The sequence below is a fragment of the Athene cunicularia genome (genome assembly GCF_003259725.1).
Source record: "Athene cunicularia isolate RWA chromosome 4 unlocalized genomic scaffold, athCun1 chr4_part1, whole genome shotgun sequence".
Classification (NCBI taxonomy): domain Eukaryota; kingdom Metazoa; phylum Chordata; class Aves; order Strigiformes; family Strigidae; genus Athene; species Athene cunicularia.
The window spans coordinates 41,323,202-41,347,220 of NW_020799098.1; the positions used below are offsets into that span (position 1 = coordinate 41,323,202).

General features: G+C 38.4%; 1 protein-coding gene across 1 annotated transcript in view; it reads left to right on the top strand.

Annotated features, from left to right (window-relative positions):
• The first annotated feature begins 1,042 nt into the window (after positions 1–1,042).
• Positions 1,043–24,019, top strand: part of DDX60 (DExD/H-box helicase 60) — a 46,679-nt gene continuing 23,702 nt past the window's right edge. Inside the window, exons 1-18 of the mRNA XM_026846682.1 lie at positions 1,043–1,402; positions 1,538–1,607; positions 3,467–3,644; positions 3,787–4,128; positions 4,605–4,712; positions 6,171–6,332; positions 7,220–7,378; positions 7,862–8,003; positions 9,102–9,263; positions 10,630–10,732; positions 12,986–13,101; positions 15,309–15,472; positions 16,446–16,698; positions 17,538–17,701; positions 19,581–19,733; positions 20,781–20,930; positions 21,950–22,069; positions 23,809–23,904. Of these exons, the coding sequence (XP_026702483.1) occupies positions 1,048–1,402; positions 1,538–1,607; positions 3,467–3,644; positions 3,787–4,128; positions 4,605–4,712; positions 6,171–6,332; positions 7,220–7,378; positions 7,862–8,003; positions 9,102–9,263; positions 10,630–10,732; positions 12,986–13,101; positions 15,309–15,472; positions 16,446–16,698; positions 17,538–17,701; positions 19,581–19,733; positions 20,781–20,930; positions 21,950–22,069; positions 23,809–23,904 (2,997 nt within the window). The 5' untranslated portion in view covers positions 1,043–1,047. The remainder of the gene's footprint in view (positions 1,403–1,537; positions 1,608–3,466; positions 3,645–3,786; positions 4,129–4,604; positions 4,713–6,170; positions 6,333–7,219; positions 7,379–7,861; positions 8,004–9,101; positions 9,264–10,629; positions 10,733–12,985; positions 13,102–15,308; positions 15,473–16,445; positions 16,699–17,537; positions 17,702–19,580; positions 19,734–20,780; positions 20,931–21,949; positions 22,070–23,808; positions 23,905–24,019) is intronic.

Genomic DNA, 24,019 nt, shown 5'->3' on the forward strand with positions numbered 1-24,019 from the left:
CTGTAAACTTATGTTAAGCACACCAGTGTAATATAGTACACTATGTGTACAGTATTTTACAAGTAGATAATAAAAATGTGTTTTAGTTTCTTTTTCCTGCAACTTTGTTTGCTAGGAGTTTGACACAAGGTGAAAATCACAAAGAAAATTGCAGTTTAGTTTTGAGTTTGTGAAATATGAAAAAATGAGGTTGCACTTTAGTTTCTTTTGTTAGTTTTTAAACAGAGGTTATAAGACTAAAAATAGCATCTAGAGATTAAATAGTCCTTTTATGGTGTCAGGAAAATGAGGGGTAACCATATCTAAGGCATTTGAATATTGCAGTGGCAAACACTGCAACAATAATACTCCATGAAGCTGTTACCTGAATTGAAACTAGAGGAAACTGAAGTTCAGAAGAACTGAGCTGATGTGGTAAGGACTGTGCAGGGTTATCCCAAGCTGCTTGTTTGTTCTTTAGCTCAAAGGAACTGAACATTGTGAACTTGTAAAGTGGGGAGTTATCCTAACCATTACCCTTGTCTGCTCACTCAAGACTTGAGAATTCTACCCTTGGAAAAAAAGAAGAAAAAAACAAACCATGATTACCACCATCATGCAGTGAAGATGTTGTTGTGTGCCTACTTGTGACAGGACTAGCATGAGTGGTGTAGGTACAAGTCCTCGAACCAGGAAACATGAATCATCCTTGGAATGTGCCACATAGATATAGCTAATAAAGCAAATTATGACTAACCCCCACCCAGGGCTCCTTCACGCGAAACGCAAAACAGATATGTAATGCTCCTCTTTAGTAAACTTTAAGAAAGACAAAAGCTGATGTTTTCCTTATAGTTCATAAAAATATTTATTGATTTTAAAATGAAAATATGTTTCACAGGGATACTCACAAAATGCTTTCTTATTTCTCTTAAAGTTTTATTCCAGTATGATTATGAAGTAGGTAATTTAATGGTTGAAGTCTCAGAGCATACCATATTTCCTGCAAATGATCTCTTGATGACTTAGAGTTTTCTTTTTTTTTGGATGCCAGAATCAAGATCTGTGATGGATTCTGCAGAAGGTCATTTCAAGAAGGTTGTTCATAATGATGCAAAGGAGAATGCTAGTAATGGTGATAAGGACAGTGAGTGTAGCGACAGTGGCTTCATTCCAACATATGAAGATAAAGAGAGTGGGAGGACAAGTGACAGTGATGAGAAGGATGAGACCAGTGACAGAGCAGAAGCAGCTGTTGCACAGATGCTTAAAGAAGAAGAAGATAGAGAAAAAGAAGCTGAAGAACTAGACTACAGTAATGCTTATAGTATCTCAACCACTGAAGAAGTGACTCAGGAAGTATCACAGACTGAGAGCCAGGATTTCAGAGTTCTCCAGCATGAATGTGATTCCCAAAGCCCTGGTGAGGAGCTGTTGTTACCTTATGCTTATATCTGTAGCATTTATTGCAGTGTCTTACATTTTGGCTCATCTGTGATTAATTGATTGAGTCATGGTTGTATAGTTTTATCAATAACCATGTGTGTGGTTATTTTAGAAAAAAAAAGCCAACCTGAATTTCTGAAGAAGTTGAGGCTACATGTTTGGGCATTCCTGTCAAGAGCTGAGTAAGTACAGTGGATTTCATGGAAAGAAATGTAATAAATGGTAATGAAAATAGTTTCTTTCAACTAAGTTGTCCTGGTCTGAGCCCAGAAGGTAACTGAGCACCACGCAGCCATTCACTTATCTCTTCTTCCCCAGGGCTGAGTAGGAGAAAATGAATTAAAAAGGCAGGGAGAAGATAAGGGCAGGGAGGAATGACTCACCCACTACAGTCACAGAGAAAAGACAGACTCGTTAGGGGAAGAAAAAGGACATCACTTAGACACTAAAACCAACAAGACAGAATGGGACAGTGAGAAGCGTTACCATATCTTAAAACACCTCCCCCCACCTGTCTCTTTGAAGGCTCAGTTTTGTTCCCGATATTATACCTCCTTCCCCAGCAGTGCAGGAGCAGGGGATGGGGGGTGAAGTCAGTCCACTGTTTCTTCCTGCAAGGTGGGGAGGAACCGCTCTTGTCCATTCTTCCCCTGCTCCGCATGGTGTCCCTTTCACTGGAGACAGTCCTCCATGAACTTTCTCTACCGTGAGTCCTCCCCATGGGATGCAGCTCTTCCCGAGATGCTCCAACAAGGGTCATCCCTTGTGTTGCAGTTCTCCTGGGGGGCTGCTTCTTCCTGTGGAGTCCTGGAGGTCCTCCACCATCCACAGGCGAGTCTCTGCTCCACTGTGGACCTCCATGGGTGGCAGAGGAGAGCAGCATGATTTAAGGCTAATACTTTTACAGTATTTAAAACAGTTTTCCTACAAAATTTTCATATATATATACCTTCTGTGGTTTTGCATGTCAGTTCTCATGCATGGTTTTCAGCATCACATTCTGATTCCTTTCCCGCTTGATTTGGAAAAGGATTAGCAATAGTCTTGTTCAGGATGACAATGAAGTGCCTCCTCTGCATTCTGGAGCTGACATGCTAAATAGATTAGTATTAATTAAAGGCAGACAATTTAAGTAAGACAGAAGTTGACATAGTGTTCATGGAAAGCTACTTTTGCATCAGATAACAAACTGGGCCTGTAAACCAGAGGCTGTTGATCCCAGCCAGGAAAGCAAGCTGAGTCTTCTCAGATGCAGATCTAAGGTGATGTGTGTCAGGCATTTTTGACAGCCTTGAAGAAAATAAGCACATTCTTACTATTAGAGTATGGATATTCTCAGAATATGCATTACTGTTGTAATATGTAATAGACAGTACAGTATGTTATGTAATAAACAAATGCAAAAGCTGAGAACCTTTACTAGAAGGGCTTTCCTTTTCATCTGGGCCTGCAAAAGTTCTGAATTCTTGGTCTGTCTGGGGCAAAACATCATGTCCCTGGATGTTCATGGATTCTTAAAGAGCTGGAGAATGCATCAATTCCTAGGATGTATTAAGAACTAATGTGGTGCTGCTTGTTTATACTTGCCATCTTCAGTGCAAAGGATATGTTTCGAGTTTGACCTAAGACTGGTAAATGCAAATTTTATCAACTTTCATAGTAAATAGGATAGGATGAAGAAAGCTTTTAATTCTTTGATCTCTTGAGGGAATGCATTGTGATTGGATTCCTCTTGCTATTAAGATATTTTTCTTGCCATAGACATTCCTTGGATGAGGTAGGTAGTTGTCATTGTCATCATAGTTGTAAAGGAGACAATTGCTAATACATTCAATAACTGAAAGGAGTGAAAGCTATTTACGACTAACCTTAGATCCAAGAAAGAGGGTTTGCTGTTGATTTAGTTTATAAATTTAATGTTAAATTGATTTAATTAACAAAAAAATATTTAAAAGTCTATTAATAAGCAAATTTCTTCTGTCCCATGTCCCCACCTTTTCTTAGAGTAATGTTATATACATGCTATTTCTTTTTCTTTCAGGTATGTCAGTTTGTTAAAAGACTTTGTTGAGTCTGAATTCTTTGTGATAGATGGGGATTCCTTACTACTTATGTTTTTGGATGAGAAAACACAATATCTAAATTTCTTCTACCAAATTGAATGCTTCTTGCAGGATTTCACTGAAAAAGGAGCAAAATACGTCATTGTTTTTTTCAAGGTACTGAACAAGTAAGATTTGTTTGCTGTTTAAATCACTGCACTCCTTCAAAACCAACTGCTTGATCCTAATCAGGATTAGGAAACTGTTCACCGTGTCAACAAATGTAACTGAATAATTTCATTGTTTTTATTTCCCACAGGATGCAGAACAGATGTACTTTCCATATCCTCATTTTCTTTTCTTACGTACTGTATTAATAGAACACCTGAGGCGTAACACAAGTACCACTGTTCATACAGAATTTTCCAATTGTTTATCATCCAAATGGGAGATTTTCCTGAAGAAAAGTTATCCTTACTTCATTATCGTATCTGACATAGGACTGACCTCTCTCCAAACAGATTATTTATCTATTTTAATTGTTCATTCATTGTCAAAGAAAATCAACATTGTGCTTGCTTCAGGACAAGAGTATGATATTCTTAGAGTTTATGGATATCATGTTCAGAATGTGTATAAACACAGATTATTTTTTCAAAAGGTAAGGTACACAACTTTGTTGCTGGTTTGCAATAATGGTGTTAGTTCTACTTAGATTTAATTAAAATATCTCAGTATAAGTATTATATTTTACATACTAAAATTATAAAGCACTGACACGTGACTCATTTTATGTTTCTTTAATCTACTGGTCTTGAAATCCTTAACAGGCAAACATTATGATTGGTAGCACATTCCTGCCATGTTCTCTATAGTCTCATTTTACGTTCTTGTTCAGTTAAGATGTGATAGTCTCAAGTAAAGCATTTCCCATATTTTCAGTATCACATGCAATATGCCAGAAAAAGACTAGAATTTAAGCCAGGAATGTGATTTTAAACATTTTATTTAGAATAGATGCTTCTTAGAGGCTGAGGATTGACCTGTAATCTGATTGGTTTCTGTCTATGGTTAGTAGTCCCTGATGCATGGTATCTACTGACTTTTGCATATAACTTTGAATTCTCCACTTCTTAGCATGAACAAGACCTTCGATGTACCTGTGAAAAACTAGTCAGGTACAAAGAACCATTCATATGTCTATATGAACATCTCAAGCTGAGCCTGAAAAGCATACAAAAAGAGGTAATTTGACCTTTTGATCTTTCATCTTTTTTCTCCTTGGGTTGACTGTCTTCCTCCATTCCTCTACCTGAAATTCCCCACTAGCCGGAACTGGGAGCTCTCTTCCTTGTCCTTAAGTGACACCCTGAGTCTGAGAAGATCTCTTCTGTGCCCATTTTTCATCACAGCAGCTTGAAGCTGTTTCTTTCTTTAAAGTTCACTGAAGTAGGATGGTCCAGCTGGCAGCTGATCAGTGGGATGCTGCTTAAGGGATGTTTCCATCTTGGCGACTGCCTTTGTCTTGTAGAAGATGAGAACCAGCCCATTCAGCAATAAACACCATCTGTGGCGTAAAACCACTCAGCCATGTGGGGGGTTGTGGCTACTTCCCTCTGGGTGCACTGTGGCCATTGCCTCACCCCCAGGGCAGCAGCTGGCTCCTGAGGGTGGCGTGTGGAAGGGTACGTTCAGCAGGGGGGGAGTGAGAGTCAGTGCTGCTGCCAATAGCAACCTTGTCTGTAGGGACATCTCAAAATCTAAACCTTGCAATGACAGCTGCCAAGGCGTGCACACTCCATTGATTAAAGTGCTCACAGTCTGGGAATTTTTTTTGAGAAGCTTGATTACAGTTGCAGAGTCTGTTCTTGCATGATTAAAACTGTGATTTTTACAATATTTTAACTTTAAAAAATTGTTATTTTTATGGTACCATAATCTCCTCTAGTGCCTAATATACTCCTGCCATTTTCCTGAGTGTTATGTTACATTGCAGCACTGTGACTCCACTTCTCCTCCTGTGGAGAGCAACAGCAAGGCTTCCTTGGACTTCAGTGGGAATGATACTGGTTGAGCAAGCTGATTTTTTTCAGTCCAAAAAAAAATGGTGTTACTGAGAAGGCTTTTTAATGCATGACTACTGCTAATATTTTGTTTTGTTATGATTATCTGTCCTGAGGCAAGTTCAATAATTGGATACCCTAGGAGCAGCAAAACATCACAGCATCTGCTCCCTTGGGGCTGGGTCTGTGGGAGCTCCCCTGTGGGTGGCAGGGCAGGACCTGGTAGCCAGGGCCTGTCCCACTGCTCCACTGCAGGGAAGCTGGGGGTACAGCTGCAACCCCAGGCATTGGGCATCTCCCTGAGAATGGGCTGAGGCCAGACAGGGTCGTCAGCTGGGCTGTGCGGAGCTGGAGACAGGCATTGCTGCAGCATCGCTGGTGCAGGGACTGTTGGTCCTGAGGGGCTGAAATGGGGCCCTGGGCAGCTGGAGAAGGCCCCAGGGGTTGGGCAGGGACAGACAGGGCTGTTGGTGCTCTCAGGGACACGACAAAAAAGATCTATTTTTGACTGTGCTCACTTTCTGTAGTTTTGATATGCTTTTTTTCCCTTCTCCAATGAAACTCTGTAAAGGATAAGACGTCTATTTTGTAATTTTTATTATACCAGTCATTTGTGCTATTCATAATGTTATGACTCCAGGTTTGCAAGACTGTTTGTCTGTTGAAACAACTGTGGCCTGAAGGATCTGATGTTCGTCGTGTGGTCTGTGTTCTTGCTTGTGCCGTGGGATTAAAAATATACAGCAATATGTTGGAAAATGCAAATACATCCATGGGAGCAAAGACAGAACAATCAGCAAGAGTGAGAATTTTTTAAATATCTTTTCAGCACAGTGACCATAAGCATTTTGATAACAGGAGAGATGGATGTTCTTCCAGATCCCAAGCTGAAGAGAGGTCCAGCTGCTTCCTTTGTGACGACACTCTGTAAAATGGTCTAGTTCAGACAATTACTGTGGCCACAGCTTTTCCAAAGGAGCATGGTCTCACTGTGGGTGGCATTGTGCCCCCTGCTGCAGTGGCTATTTCTGGGGAAAGTTTTACCTTAGGAGCAATTACTTCCATAGGAAGTTTTACCTTAGAAAGTAGTTGCACTCATTTTTCTTTTCCTAACATTGTGACATATTAGCTTTTACAGAAGAATATACTTTTCCTCAGGTTAGCAAGACGTTTCAGAAAAAAAGATGTCTTTCTAGATGTGGTCATGACATTTTTGTGACCATATTGCAAACCTTATATTTTCATCAAGTTAACACAGACGCAATATATCAGTAATATTTTATGAGAGACATATTCAGTGGACTACAGGATAGCCACAAGGGGTTAGCACAGCTGGATTTCTTTACAGACTTTTTGCTGTGCTGTTGAGAAAAGGGCATAGGCCTATATCTAGATATTAAATTTTCCTATTAAAAGTATAACATTCTAGCCAGATAGACCTACAATTGTTTTTAAACTTTGTCTTGATTTACATAGTAATTTTGGAAAAGAGGTTTGTTTTACATTTACCAGCACTACAAGAATGTTCTTTTTTGAAATAGGTGTATCCACAAGTAATTAAAATGCACTTTAAATAGATCAAAATTATTAGCTGCTTTAACAAAGTGCAAACCACTGCATTAAGCAGAGGTGAACACAGTTATTTTACTGAAGGACGTGGGTGACCTTTTATCTGTCATCTCTCAACAGGGAAGAAGTAATCCCCTATCCCCAGAAGAAGCATCTGACCTCTGTAGAATGCAGTGTCTTACAGTGACTTTTCTTCTTCATATGCCTCTTACACAGAGAGCTCAGATCAGGATCATGAAATCCTGCTGGACTAAGCAAGTTTTACCATTAATAAAAATGGTATGTGTAGCACTGTCTTACTTCTCCTGTCATCAGGTGCAATCATCATTTCCGTTTTCATTTTCCCTTATATGCTACTTTAGTCATCTGATGAGATCAAAAAATGTAATATACCTGCTGGAAACAAACCTTACCTGGTACAGGAATCTTGTGAACCAGAAAATAGTGGGGCTAGGAGAATGTTTCAGGGTAATATCTCTGTAGTTGGCTGCTTCTTAGACATCTCCAGGTAGTCAGCATTAGCGTACTGGGCTAGATGGACTCATCCAGTATGGGTGACTGGCAGGACTTTTTATTGTTTAAATGTGGTTATTACAGTGAAGGAGAACAGTGAAGGTGGTATCCTGATGATAGAGAAGTCAAGTAACCGTGTGTTGTTTTACACGTCAATAAAATCTATGGTAAGTTAACCTTGCTTTGGAGGTGCTTTGGTCCCTCACATGAAAAGGTGCTTTATAACCATTGTTTGCTTCATTTTAACAGCAACAGTTGTGTACACATTTTGCTCTGACACAGCTAAGTGACACAAATGATTGGAAATTGGATTTAACTTACCTGCCTGACTTAAATGATGATTCACTGCTCATAAATCTTGCACATTACTATGAGGTCGAATACACTGAAGGTATTTATCCTTGTTGAACAGTTTGATTTCTTACATTTCTATCTTTATTAAGCTGCCAAATGAGAATGAAACTGCTTGTACAAGCAGAAATGAGTAGTTTTTAAATTACCCATATAATAATGGATATATTTTGTGGAATAATAGGGGAACTATTTTCTATAGCGAAGTCTACAAAATCACATGTGAAAGTGTCTTTCATTAGTACTCATTCAGACTACTTTACCATGTCATATCTTTGATGTGCCACCTGCACTTATGCAAAGGAAGATATAGCATAGGTTGGGAGAGCTCTGGGTCACTGTTATTGGGTTTTAGCCAGTTTTCTATCCATTTAGTTTTAGTGAAACAGTCAGAAAGGAAACTAGATTCTATCCCTAATGTCACTGTGATATTGGATAATAGTTTTAATTTCAGGCAAGGTTGATTCAGACAAAATCATATCTTGTCTTATAAATATATAAATTTGTGAGCGGGAGCTTTAAGAATGTCAGATGTGTTAAGATTTACAAAAAAGTTACAAAAGCTGACAGAACAAGGAAATATGGAAAGAGATTTGTAGCAAATGTTTATTCTGTTTACCTGAAGTTTTCTGCCGTGATTCTGTCTGTTGGTAAAACAGAATGCTTTATGAATCTAGTCACAAGATATCCTATATATAACTCAGTAAAGCAAGTGTAGAGGAATTTTTAAAGGAAATACAAATTAGGAATACGAAACTTTTTTTTTTTTTTTTTTTTAAAATAATTGTACCTATAATTGGGCGCTAAAAAGAAAATTATCAGTTCAAGATCCTACCCTACAGGAGGTGAAGGTGAGAGAAACTCTAGCTGTGGAGCTTGAAGACTTCCACAAATAGCATAAATCTGGTGTTTTTTCCAAAATGCAACTTCTCAGTACATTTAGTTAGTTATACCTTGGGCTGTTAAAAACTGTGAATGTACAGAGTTCTGTTCTAATTTTTTCTGATGACCAAAGATCTTGGGTAGGACTGAAGTCCTTGTTCCTGATGTTGCCCAGGTGAGTAGGTAGGTTTTGTTTGAGGAAACTTAATTTTAAAGTGCCTGTTGTTTTAGGTTTTCTTCTTTCTTCCCTGTGCAGGATTAGAGTTCAAAAAGGAACTGGGGAAAGAAATGGAGAATGAATACAAGTGTTTATGGGACACAGTAAGAAAATTGGCTGTGAAATACAGTTTTGGAGATGCTTTCCCGATACGAAAGACCTCCCAACTATTTCTTGAGAAGGAACAGACATTATTTAGAGGTACTGTCAACTTCACAAATTAGTTAGATGTGTGATCTTCATTACTAATAAAAGTTCTTGGAGAAGGGATCCGATTTTACCGTAATCACAGATCTAATGCTTCATGGATCCTCTCCTCCTTCCTTTCAACCCACTAGCAAAACTTGCAGCTGATGCCAAAATAAGTCTAACCAGGCTTTATGGCTGAAATTCTGACTCTACTGCAGACAGCACAAGTATCATTATTGACTTCAGTAGGAACTGGGTTTAGTTCCATGATTGCTAGCCCAAATCTTTTAAATGTATTGTAAAAAACATTATGATTAATGTAATACAAATAATAGTAAAAAGCATAATAATTACTTATAATTAAAGTGAAGATTACACTGCAGGAAGACTCTCTGAAGAACATATTCTACATGTTGACATAGGGTTATGCAGCTATTGGGCATGGGAGCAGAAAATTAAGTGAAATATAGAATTGTTGCCCTAGTGCTGTCCAGCCATCACTGTAGCTCACATTGCAGTCCCTGAAGTTTGTAAAAATGTGAATTGCCCATAAGTGTCTTAAATTACATCATCCTCCCGTTTAGTAGCCCATAATTGGGAGAGTAGTTGACGTGGAGATTATTTGTTTTCTTCTTTTGTTTACAAGACCTGTTCTGAATATCTGAAAGGAGTAGGTAGAGATTTTTTGATATCTGATATTTCTTGAGAATCAGTTTTATTTCAGCCTTCAAAAGTTTGTTTTAAACCTATCAAATTATATAAATCTTTAGAAGAGATGGTAAGAAATTCAGTAAAGGCTGGAGTATATTCTACTTTGGTTTGTGGGTGTTCTTCAGCTGGTTTCAAAGATGTCAATTGGGAGAAGTGGAGAAAAAAAGACAGCTTCTTTGTTATCTGTGGGACATTAAGGCATCTTCTGGCACAACATTTGTGTTGCCTATTTCTCTATCTCCTTTGGACACCTTGAAGACTGAAGTTGTGTCTAGACTTTAAATATGGGAGGGATGAACAAAGTTACATGTCACCCTTAGTCATCTAATGTAAGTGCAGTTGAAAGCGGAGACTGTGGTCTTTATGGGATCAGTGCAGGAAAGCAGACGCCTGTGAGATGAGATGGGTTGTACTATTCAGAAAGTTAGCCTAGGTGTCTAAAATGGGTTATGAGAATACCTACTCTGAAGCAGGAATGATGTCTGCTTCATCCTTCTTCCCATGCTTGAGAAGAAACAGAAAAAGGGGAACTAGTGAACTGCTGCTTACTTTTAGCAAATTTTACTTTATAGAATTTTATTTATAATGTAACTTGACAGAATTTTCAAGTATGATATGCAATTATATATATTACTAGTTAATATTAATTATTTTTTACACTGCAAAGATTATGGAGAAGAAATTCCTGACATTGGACTAATCCCATTGAAATCTGATCTTGTTGAAGATTATGCTGGAGATGTTTTGAAAGACCTACCTGTTCTTAAAAGGTACATATATGAGTTTTATTCGAAAGAAATAATATTATATGGGCTTATTTTCTACTCCCCTGCACTTTACATCCATATTATGCTCAATTTGTACAAATGTAGAAGTGGTTTTTCTATGACTGGGTAAAATTTCACATTTACATGTACTGGTGTAAATATTAAAAGAAAGTTAAGAATGGATGAGAGTCAGTATATTTTCTCATATAGTTATTTGTTTGCATTATAGTCTTTGATTCTTACTCTACATTCTGGATTTTTTTTTTTAATGTACAATTTGTATTTGAAAGGCCTTATCCTTACCTGCTACACCACTTGGATGCACACAAGTCTGTGGGACCTGATGGGTTACACCCAAGGGTGCTGAGGGAGTTGGCAGATGTGCTCGCCAAGCCGCTGTCCATGATTTACCTGAAGTCATGGCTAACTGGGGAGGTGCCATTGGACTGGAGGGTGGCAAATGTGACACCCATCTACAAGAGAGGCAGAAAGGAGGATCCAGGAAACTACAGACCTGTCAGTCTGACCTCAGTGCCAGGGAAGGTCATGGAGCAGGTCATCTTGGGTGCCATTAAAAGTCATATAAAGGACAACCAGGGGATCAGGCCTAGTCAGCATGGGTTTAAGAAAGGCAGGTCCTGCCTGACAAATCTGATCTCCTTCTACGACAGGGTGACTTGCTTATTGGATGAGGGAAAGGCTGTGGATGTTGTCTACCTTGACTTTAGTAAGGCCTTTGACACCGTTTCCCACAGCATTCTCCTGGAGAAACTGGCTGCTCAAGGCTTGGATGGGCACACGCTTTGCTGGGTAAAAATCTGCCTGGATGGTCAGGCCCAAACAGTTGTGGTGAATGGAGTTAAATCCAGTTGGCAGCCGGTCACGAGTGGTGTCCCCCAGGGCTCGGTTTTGGGGCCACTCCTGTTTAACATCTTTATTGATGATCTAGACGAGGGGATCGAGTGCACCCTCAGTCAGTTTGCAGATGACACCCAGTTGGGTGGGAGTGTTGATCTGCTCGAGGGTAGGGAGGCTCTGCAGAGAGACCTGGACAGGCTGGAGCCATGGGCTGAGGCCAACTGGAGGAGTTTCCATAAGGCCAAATGCCGGGGGCTGCCCTTGGGCCACAACAACCCCCAGCAGCGCTACAGGCTTGGGAAGGAGTGGCTGGAGAGCTGCCAGTCAGAAAGGGACATGGGGGTGTTGATTGACAGCCCGTTGAACAGGAGCCAGCAGTGTGCCCAGGTGGCCAAGAAGGCCAATGGCATCCTGGCTTGTGTCAGCAATAGCGTGGCCAGCAGGGACAGGGAAGGGATCTTACCCCTGTACTCGGCACTGGTGAGGCCGCCCCTCGATTCCTGTGTTCAGTTTTGGGCCCCTCACTCCAAAAAGGACATTGAGTGACTCGAGCGTGTCCAGAGAAGGGCAACGAAGCTGGTGCAGGGTCTGGAGCACAGGTCGTACGGGGAGCGGCTGAGGGAACTGGGGGTGTTTAGTCTGGAGAAGAGGAGGCTGAGGGGAGACCTCATCGCCCTCTACAGCTCCCTGAAAGGAGGTTGCAGTGAGCTGGGGATGTCTCTTTAACCCAGTAATAAGCGATAGGACAAGAGATAATGGCCTCAAGTTGTGCCAGGGAAGGTTTAGACAGGATATTAGAAAGTATTTCTTCACAGAAGGGGTTGTTAGGCGTTGGAATGGGCTGCCCAGGGAGAGGTGGTAGAGTCCCCATCCCTGGAGGTGTTTGAGTCGGGTTGACATAGTGCTTAGGAATATGGTGTAGTTGGGAACTGTTAATGTTTGGTTAATGGTTGGACTAGATGATCTTCAAGGTCTTTTTCAACCTAGATGATTCTGTGATTCTATGAACTTGCAAAGCTCAGACTGATTTTGGGGGAAAAAAAAAACAACCTGAAAAAAATAGAGTAAGAAGAGATTATCCTTTCCAGTTGCTCTGCTGCTTGTGGAAGTTGGTTCTGTGCTGCACAATTATTCTTTAGCCAGTGCACAAGTTACATAGTTACAGTGCCGTCTGTGATTAATCTGTATGGAAATAAGTGAAAAAAATGAGATTTTACTTTGTTAGTAATTCTTTCTGAAAAACTAAGGGTATCTTGACATACTATATTTGTTTTTTTTTCTGCCACAGTAAAATTGTTTTGATAAATACCCAGGTGTTTGAATGTTTTGAACATTTCATTAGAGATGCCAGAAAACACTTTCAGTTTCTGCTCTCTTTTTAATGTTTGTATGTTTCAGCAATGATGCTTCATGTACTTCACTCATTAAATACAAGGAATTTAATGAGCTTCGTCACTGGCATTCTGGCAGGCCTTTGACTGAGGAATATGAGCGAGTGCATTGCAATGCTGATGGTAAGAAAAACTGTATAAAAGCCCATGTACCTGCAGTGGCTAGAACAGTATTGTAAAGGTTATTGTGGTTTTGGAGGACTTTTTATTTCAGAAAATATTTGCAGCTGTATAAATGCCAGAGTTAGAGCTCCACAATAGCTAAATTATACTTAAGCTGATGCGCCCGTGCATTATGTGTATGCATCATGTGTTATCTTAAATGGGTCTAACAAGTTCAAGAGAATGAGCAATTTTGGTCAGGTGTTCATGATATATTCCCTTTTTCTTGCAAAATGCCTCACAGATTTACATAAGCAAACTGTATGTACGTATGCAGTTTAATGTTTAAATTCATAGTTTGTATAATGCATGTCCATACATGTGCAAAATCTGCTGAGATGTTTGCACAGTGCACACATAGCCAATCTTATCTTTTGAGAATATAATTCAAATAAGAAAATAAAAGAAGTTGTTGTGATTTAGCCCCATGTGGCAACTAAGCACCACAGCCACTCACTCACTCCTCACCACCCCTGTGGGATGGGGGAATGAATCAGAAGGGTGAAAGGAAAAAAAAACTCGTGGGTTGAGATAAAGACAGTTTAATAGGTAAAGCAAAAGCTGCACACGCAAACAAAGCAAAACAAGAAGTTCATTCACTACTTCCCATCAGCAGACAGGTGCTTAGAGCCACCTCTAGGTAAGCAGGGCTCTATTATGTGTCACGGTTACTTGGGAAGACAAATGCTATAACTCCAAACATCCCCCCCATTCCTTCTTCTTCCTCCAGCTTTTATTGCTGAGCGTGATGTCTTATGGTATGGAATATCCCTTTGGTCAGCTGTTCCAGGTGTGTCCCCTCCCACCTTCTTGTGCACCCCCAGCCTACTTGCTGGTGGGGTGGTGTGAGAAGTAGAAAAGGCCTTGACTCTGTGCAAGCAACAGTTGAACACCCCTGTGCTAGTAACACTGTTTTCATAATAAATTGAAAACATTGCCCCATACTAGCTACTGTGAAGAAATTTAACTCTATTCCACTAAAACCAGCAGAGAAGTAAACAAAAGTTGTTTGTGTCATAATTCTTGATGTTATGCATTATAGTTTTCTGTAAATTTTTTCCAGTTTGAGATACTAAGGTAAACAAACCATGGACTTAGCTTTGATCTTAGATTTGCATGTTTGCATAAAATGAAGTATATACGATGCTGTATGTACCAGCAAGTACACAAAACTTTCTCTCAGAGATGTTCCCATCATCTGTTGTGCCGTACAGTGAATTAAACTGTGAAAAACCTACCAGGAGTTGAGAAGTCACGAATTACTGTTGGTATTTCCAGTGTCTCTTATGGTTTTCATTCAGTAACTTAGAAGTGTTGTTTTCTGAGCACATATTTGCACCACTTGATCTATGAAACCAGGGTTCCATCTGCTCATCTTTCTGACTGGGTGATGTTTTGCATTCTTCTGTGCACTGCAATTTTAACAGGAAGTTTGGACAGCATAGCCTGCAGAATAGTAGCTGGAGCATTTTCCATAATGTTGGAGTTGAAAGTTTATGTCCACTCCAGCTGAAGAGGGCCCTTTCTCTCTCATGCCTTGCCTGAGTGCTCTGAATACTGGCATGTGTATCTCAGTCTTTCTTGTGAAAAACAGAAAGATCTTCTGAGATGAGTCTTCACACTCAGAAACTGACTCATCGTTTTGATTCTAGGGCAGTAAGAAATACCTAGGTTTGAGTGTGGAAGTATCTATCTGCCCAGTTCAGTGTCTTCCATTGGCTGGCATAAACATTCTTCTAGTAGCTTTATTTATGTATGTTTCGATGACAGACTATTGTTTTCATGGGGGAGAGGTCTCTTTCTGATCATCTGAATTGCCTTCAGAAGATACCTTCCTATTTTCACAGACTGTGTGAGAAGCCTAGGCATTTTGCTCAAACAGTGATATTTTTTTTCCAGGCATCCTTCTTGTTAATTTTTCCCATATTTTTAATGTGTGCCTAAAGTAGTTTGAATTTGAGTCTGTTGCCTATCTCTCAGATAATTCAAAATACTGTTGAATTTCAGTAAGTCTTAGTAGCCAACCTCTATCAAAAAGTGATTTTAGCCTTTTAAATCAATGAGGAATTTTTAGAAAATGTATCCATATACCCATGTATCTTTTCTTGGAAATGGATTAGGCTGGAATTCTATCAGAGTGGTTTTTAATCAATTGTACTTGTTTGCAGCAAAATCCAAAGCTCCAGAAGAAAGAAGACAAATACAAAAGTTGCAGACTTTTCATCATTTTTATGGAAGCACTTTAGAAGATAGCACTTCAAAACTTATTGTATATCAAGAGGACGTGTCAAGGAATGCTAATGCTGCTGTTAAAAAGACACAAAAAAAGCATGTGAGTATATTCAAGTTACTCTTTCCAAATAATTTTTCTATTATCCAGGAAAGGATTTCTACTATATGAATCCCACAGCTGAAGTTTTATATTCTGAACGCACTAGCAGTTATCAGTTGAAGAAATTTAAATTGCCTTTGTACTTAAATTTAATTAGCTAATTGGCAAATGTATTTTTGTTCCTAGTTAGGTATATTGATGAGTGATTATATTGTAACAGGCGCAAGTAAATGAAAAAAAAAAAAATGAACTCTGTGAAGGAAACTGTAGTCCATGAATTTAATTTTACTTTAAGAAACAATTGAGAAATACCAGAAAAAAGCATTATTCAGTTATTTATTTCCCTGCACTATTTGGAAACATTCTCTGTGAAAGATCCTGTAGATATTGCAACTAATCCTAACTGTGTGAACATTGTCAGAAATCACAGGATATGTAGCATGTACTTGGATACTGATGAACAACATTGAGCAATAGTAATTTGAGTAATGTTTCATAATAGACTGTACTATGGATTACAGACTATGACCTGTTGAATTACCTGTGAATGCCTGTATGTAAAATAACTTTGTTAAAGTACGGTTGAACTCTTAATTTTGTTTAACTTATAGAAAAGCATCTCAATATGATCAGAATTGCTATTACTAATGCATAAAACAAAAGCTAGAAATGTAACTTTCATACATCTGCTATTTTATTTTTCCCCATTTGTGCTTTTTTATACTACTTGTGAAGCTTTATACTGATCTCGAAACTTTGGGAAGCTCATTTGAGCAACATATATTGGGATTCAGAAATTCTATATTCTTCAAAATGAAGTACTGTTTTAAGCAATTCCCAAAACCACAGTGCATCACAGATTAATTGAAAACTGTAATGTACCTGCTGTGATTGAGTTTATGGATTAGCTTTTTTAAGATGATGCTTGCACACAGTGATGGTTAGTTCTAAATAACCTTATTTTATTGGATAGAAAAGTAAAGCAGAAACAATTGCAGAGGAGAACAACAGGCGACTAAAAACTAAAGAAGAAAAGAAAGAACAGGAGCAATGGGAAGCCTTGTGTATACCAACTGAAAAGGAAATAAAAGCAAATCTGACCGTTGGAATAAAGAAGTTGGAGAAGTTTCTCAAGACCCTTAAAAGTAAATCTGTGAAGTTCAGCGTAGAAATGGCAGGACTGTCTGCCTGTTTAGAAGTGTGGAAGGAACACTGCAGAGAGCAAGGTATGATGGCCAAATTCATCTTCAGTATTGAATTTCCACTCCCTTTAACCAAGAGAGTGAGTGACTGAACATTCTCAGCTAGAATGAAAACGTGTGAAGACAGCTGTTTCAGGAGCTTGAAAGGTGTTTTTAAGTATTAACAGGCTCTGGTCTCCTTTTGCAATTTCAAGACCCTTCAAGTCATCTGTAAGGTATCCAGTGAAATTATATTGTAGCTGTTTTCCTGTTTTGCTTTGTAAACATTGCATACATAATTAATTTATTTTGTTATATATATCTTTAATGATTATGTATTGTGCACACTAAAATGTATCTGTATTGCAGCAGATTGTTTAATCAGCTGAGGTGGTTAACTCACAGTCTGAATGATGATGATTTGCACAGAAATGTATGCTACCATGGTTAGTGGCATCCTTTTTCACCAGAATTAACTTGTTCAGTCCATACCCTTGGTTATCAGGGTCCAAACACACACTGTTCTAAATGCATTGAGGAGAGTTGTAAACACTTGAGTAAAATATGTTGCTGTTAAGGTTGAGTAACAAATGAGTGGGTCAGGAGGGTGAAATGGGGGAACTCAGTTACTGCATAGATATCAGAAATATGACTTCCTTTTATGGCTGAGTGTGCAGAAGCAGATAGAATTATTTGTGTGCTTGGCCTTCACTGGCAGTCCTTGCAGGGGTCACAGGAGTGTGAATTGTCTTTAAATAAAATTCATTTTTAAATTGTCATAAATGTGGTTGGATGGATAAGATCTGTTCTAAAAAAAACTGATATGAGAAGACTCTCAATGATACCATTGGCTCTCCAATAACTGTAGGCTTTTTTTTTTTAAGGTAACAAATCTAAAGATTTAAGCAAAGCTGTTCAAGTCATGAGGAGAATTCATATCCTCCTTGAAAAATATCAGGATCTCTTGGAGAAACCACATGTGAAAAAGCTGACCAAATATCTCAGACTTCTTGGATTTGAGAATTTGGCATGCTCTCTGTCTGGCCAGGTAATTTCATAGACTAATGAATCTACTGTAACTGGTCTGTAGCTGAATATCAACAGTGTTTTCTTAAGCATTGAATAGTGTGTAGAAGATATATCTTGCATTTATTTTATTTTGTATTGTATCATAAGTTTTGGAACTGTCTATTCTTGCTTCAGACATTAATAATCTTTAGTTCCATGGATACTCTGCAATAATTATTAATAATAACAACTGTTAAAAGCTAATTGATGAGCAGCTGCTCTCTAATAGGCCCAGATATGCTACTTTAGAAGAGGAAATCGTTGAGACTGCAGAGGTGGATAAAGAATACTCTGTTTGTTGTTATGGTATTATTGATCACCTCTGAAGCAAACAGTTTCAGATACCAAATTTCTTGTCCATGCTAGCACAGCTGAGACCACCAGTAGCTACACTGAATTTGGCTCTGAATAAATTTCTCTAAGGCTTGTCTTCATGTTAACAACCTGCCCACTGGCTGATTTAATGTTAAGAGCAGTTTGATACCTTTGTGTGTAGATGGGATATTAGGGAGAGGGAATGCTAAAGTGGCTCTCAGGCAGAAGAGGGAGGATGTAACTCACAGCCTGCAGGATATGAAGTCAATAGCAAAAGGAAGGAAGATTACAGTGAACTGTAAAACCAGTATCAATCACTTCAGTGTCTCATTTTTTCAGCCACAGTAGAGTTAGGAATTTTTGGAAGCTTATTTCTGGAAAGTGTTTTTCATCCTTCCTTGAGGACCAGGACTAAGAGGTGAGGGAGGAAGTGATTCTTTTGTGAGAAATTTTCTTCCCTTGAAAAGTGGAAATTATTTGTCTCTTTTTCTGTGTGAATTCAAATGATGTACAATGATTGTTTGCTCTTAGCTACATTGTTATTGTAAGGGTGCGTGGTGCCCCAAATAAAGTGTACTACATTTCAGGAAGTAGAATTTTAGGATCCAAGGATCTCAAAAGGTCTGTTGTAAAGGTTTGTGGTACTGGAAGGGGATATGTTGGCAAATTTTATGTCTTGCTCAGAAGATCAGTCAGTGTATTTTGGACCTGCTTTTGCTTTTGCAGCTGCTTGTTTCTGATTATTACTTTTGCAAAGTTGGGGGAATTTTAGGAGTAACCGAAATTTTCAGGAATAACTGAAAATATTATTTATTTCTAGAAATTGAAAAAGTTGTGAAATCTCCATCCTTGGGGATAGTAAGAACTCTCTTGAATGCAGCTCTGACTGACTTGATCTTCTAGCAGTGAGTTGGATTGATTGACCTCCAGACATGCCTGACAACCTAAATTATTATGTGGTTTTCTGATCTTCTAGTGTATGTTGCAACATGTAATGCTTTTCTATACAGCTTTCAGGATCAGATGGTGTGACCAGATATGGCCATGAACATTAAATTTGCTATGTCTTAGGTTACACAGGCTTTGTTTAAAAATACAGTGCTTTACAAAATGTGGGTTCATGCTCAGTCTTCATGTTGAATTTACTTCTGCAACTGTGATTCATTGCACAAGGGGTCAGGGCAAGCTGAAGAAAAAAGAAATAAATATAGGATGAGAAGGCTCTGGTAAGCAATAGATTGAAGAGGCTGAGCGTTGCCTGCTAGCCAATTTTGTTAGCTCTTCAGACAACAAAAGCAACACCACCACAACCACTGGCTATGGAAGACATGTTATTTTTAGAATATAGTCTCCTTTGAAGAGATACAAGCATAACCCTGACATAAGGTTTTATGGTGTAGATTTCTGCAAGAAATTATTTAAAAAACACCTGTACTTTCATTTGTTTTTCAAAGCTTGCAGAATTCCATGGAGCAAAAGATTTGCCATTTTTTTAATCTCTTGCTAGCTTTCAAACCACCTTGAATTTTCAATTGACCTTATAGACAGAAGAAAGTAATCAACAGAATATAAGCAACTGTGCTATCAAAGTGGGTCCAGCTCGCTTCCAGCTACAATACATGGATTATTACTTGCTCAGAGAGGAGAGAAATGATCCAGATCCCCGAGTGCAACATTTCATACCAGACACATGGCAGGTAATGAGACACAAACTTTTTCCATAAAGTTAATGGAAATGATCTTTGATTTTTTATTTTTATTTTTCATTTAAAAATGCACACACATTACTATACTACCTATCAAAAATAGTGTTTAACAAAATAAATTTTGTAATAAATTTAACAAATTCAATAGATCATTTTGGACTGTATTCCATGCTCTTTCAACACTGAGAGCTTTTCTACAGAGAGTTTGACCCAAGGAATTCAACGTAAGAAATGCCCAGTCCATGGGATTTCACTTCTTATTACCATATTTGATGGTGGTAACACCCCATTTGGATGATCTCTGACTGTTCAACTTCTGTTCATTTGTCCCTAGAGAATTACCTGTAGCATGAGTTGAGAAATAACTTTTCTGTCTAAAGCAGAGTAAGTCTAACTCAGATTTTTTTATTATTGGACTGGGGAGGCCAACTGAATTACTGCTTTGCAGTCACTTGCTTGAAAAGCAGCTTGGAACTTGGCATACGTGCTGATAGAGAAAGATAGTGTTAGTACTATTCTGTTTCCTCTTCTGTACCCCTTCCTCTGTCCTTTCATAGACCTATGTAAGGTGAGAGAGCATGAAGTATGGCAGTAGTAGGGAAGAAAACACACTAATAAACACTGTATGCTTGGAGGAGAAGAGGGATTTGGACAGCATTGATGTAATGATTACAATGCAAGAAAAAAATACTGCCTTGTATAAAACACTTAAGGTTTTGGAACTAAATTATACACTGCTGAATTAACTGGTTTTATTTTTTAGTCTGAAAATGTTCAAGTTTGGACTCAGAATATGCTGTTATTAGTATCTCAGACCAAATAATTGTAATAGACAAGTTATAATTTATAGTTCCATTTTTTTTCCACTAACAGTTTAAGATAAAAGAATGCAGTCATAGAAAAACTAGGTTAACTCTGGCTTTCTGAGTCTTAAATCTGTATATAAAGTCAACATGCAAAAATAAGGTGTAGAGCTGGTTTACACAATAAGAACTTTATAACAAGACATTTTGACATAAGTAACTGCTTTTCTCTTAGCGAGAACTTCTTGATGCTGTAGATAATAATGAGTCTGCAGTGATTGTCGCTCCCACTTCATCAGGAAAAACATATGCATCATACTATTGCATGGAAAAAGTTCTGAAAACGAGCAATGAAGGAGTAGTTGTGTATGTTGCTCCTACAAAGGTAAGGCTGCATCCTACTACATATTCTGTATTTATGACTATGATATCAGTATGATTCTGAAACCCTTTGGGGTAGCGTTACACAAATTTAGTTGATACATGTATTTTTTTTTAATTAGAAATGCAATTTTAACGTTCTGTTTTATTTTACATTTATTAGAAACAGCATGCTTAGAAAAAAATCTTCAGGATATTTAAGATCATGTAGAGTTTTCAACTCAATATTTTTATAGCTAATTTAACATCAGAAACACTAATATATACAAAGTGAGATCATGTTAGGTAAATGATGAGAGTAACAAAATCCTACCAACATGGTGAAAGTAATATTAGAACAGAACAACACCCAAACAATTCAAGTTGTCTTTTTTCAAGAGTTTACCATTAGATACTTCAAAAGAAAATTTGTGAAACTCTAGGCAGTGGGATATTTTTTAATGAGAGTTCTATCCTGATAGTTAAAAACTGACTAAGTGTTGAGGCACAATGTTTTGATTTCTTCCAAAACTTATTTTAATGTTCAATGATATGATTTTGGGATAGTGAATTACATGTGCTGTTATTCAATAACAATCTCTGTGGATCGTTTTCTATAAGTAAAAGAATATTTTTTCTAGTTATACTCAGGTTGGGCATCAAAATTATCTTTTCATTTGAATGTCAGTTTGGGTGCAGAAATATATTTTATACCTGCAGCCCCAGGACTCTGAGATTGTTAAAGTGTTTGTAGATGCAGTACAATGTGATCTGCTTTTAACTGCTTTGAAAATAATTAAAATCCAGAATTAATAATGTATAACTCACTTTACACTAAATTTATTTGAGTATAGTTGAAAATCGAGTACTGTATCTTTTTTAAGTTAACATTGTTGACAGTCTAGACTTAATAGTACATTACATAGTACATTATAGTCTACTACATTAATATCAGTGCCAAAAATGAATGCTTTTATGTCTTCTATTATCATATGGCTTTAGATGTACATCATCTAGTTTTGTTAATGACCTGTTTTATTTAAGGCCCTTGTAAACCAAGTGGTAGGAACTATATACAGTCGATTCACCAAGAAACTTCCAGATGGATTGGTAGTGTGTGGAGTCTTCACACGAGATTATCGCAGTGATGTCATGAATTCTCAGGTATGGGTGTTTTAACATATTATAATAATAACTTCTGTATTCTGTCTGTCTTCTGATAATGTTAATTCTAATTATAACAATTGTGCCATTACTAAATACAAAGTTCAGGAAAAATCTAAGCATACCTGTACTGCTTACCAGAAACTTTCAGTCTATGGCATACATCCTTATTCATCCTTAGGGAACATGCAGTTGATTACTTGCTCTAATTAAAAGGAAAAATTAAAATCCTGTGGTTGCCAGCATACAGCAGATGTCTTATGGAAGTCCAGATAGAATACGTCAGTAGCTCTTCCCTTGTCCAGTGATGTAGTCATTCCATCATACAAGGTCTCTCTTGTAGTGGGGAGCCCAGAACTGGACACAGAACTCCAGGTGTGGCCTTATCAGTGCTGAGTGGAGAGGAAGGATCCCTTGCTTTGATTTGCTGGCAACATTCCTCCTAATGCAGCCCAGGATACCATTAGCCTTTTTTGCCTTAAGGGCACATTGCTGCCTCCTGTTCAACTTGGTGTCCACCAGGACCCTCAGGTCCTTTTTTTGCAGTGCTGCTTCCCAGCTGGATGTTCCCCAGCACATACTGGTCCATGGGGTGTTTGTCTCCAGGTACAAGACTTCGCACTTCTCGTTGAACTTTATGAAGTTCCTGTTAGCCCATTCTGCAGCCTGTCTAGGTCCCTCTGGATGGCAGCACAATCCTCTGGCATATCAGCCACTCCTCACAGTTTGGTGTCACCAACAAACCTGCTGAGGGTACACTTTTCCCCATCATTAATGAAGATGTTAAACAGGATCAGACCCGCTATTGACCCCTGGGGTACACCACTAGTTACTGGTCTCCAGCTAGACTTTGTACCACTGATCACCAACCTCTGGGACCAGCCTTCCAACCAGTTTTCAGTCCATCTTACTGTCTGCTTATCTGGCCCATACTTCAGCAGCTTATCTGTGAGGATTTTGGGGGAGATGTTGCTGAAAACTTTACTGAAGACAATATTCACTGCTCTCCTCTAATCTACCAAGCCAGTCAAGGTTAGTCAAGCATGATGTTGTGGTTTGAACTCAGCTGGTAGCCAATCGCCACGTGGCCAGTTGTTTACTTCCTTGGTGAAATAGGGAACAAAAGAAGAAATTAATAGTTTGAATAAAAAAAAATGTAGTAACAGTAACAAAAACAACAGTAACAATAATAAGTCCAAAACGGGTAAAATGCAGCAGTGGCTCACTGAGCACCAAGCGGTATGCAGCCCACCCCCAGCAGTGGTCCCAATCACACCAGAAAATCCAGCCACGCTAAGGTGGGGCATCTGCCTATATACTGAGCATGATGTCACATGATATGGAATACTCCAGTGATCGATCCAGGCCGACTCTCTAGTTGCGCTCCCTCTCAAGGAAAGTTAACTCTATCCTGGCTAAAACCAGGACACATGACTTCCCCTTGGTGAATTTATGCTGAATATCCTGGTGACTTTCTTGTTCTTCACATGCTTGGAAATGATTTCCAGGGTTAGTTACTTCATCACCTTCCCAGGAATCGAGGTGAGGCTGGCCAGCCTGTAGTTTCCTAGGTCATCTTTCTTGCACTCTTGAAGATAGAAGTCGACCGTTCATTCATTCTTGCTTACCTTGAAATCAAATACATATGTATTTTTAAATGCTTTTAAGATATAGAATCTACTTACAGTTGATTAGTCAGTTTACTTGAAAATAATGCTTTTACAAACCTTTCTTTTTAGATACTAGTGACGGTGCCTCAATGTTTAGAAATCTTGGTACTGTCTCCTCATTGCCAGAAATGGACAAAACGGATACAATATGTTATATTTGATGAGGTAGGCATCTTTTAATAATAACCAATTTAACAAATATACAAAACCCTTGAAGAAAAATACCAGTGTCTCAATTTTTCATTACATACATTATTGGTCATAAAAATAACAACTTTCA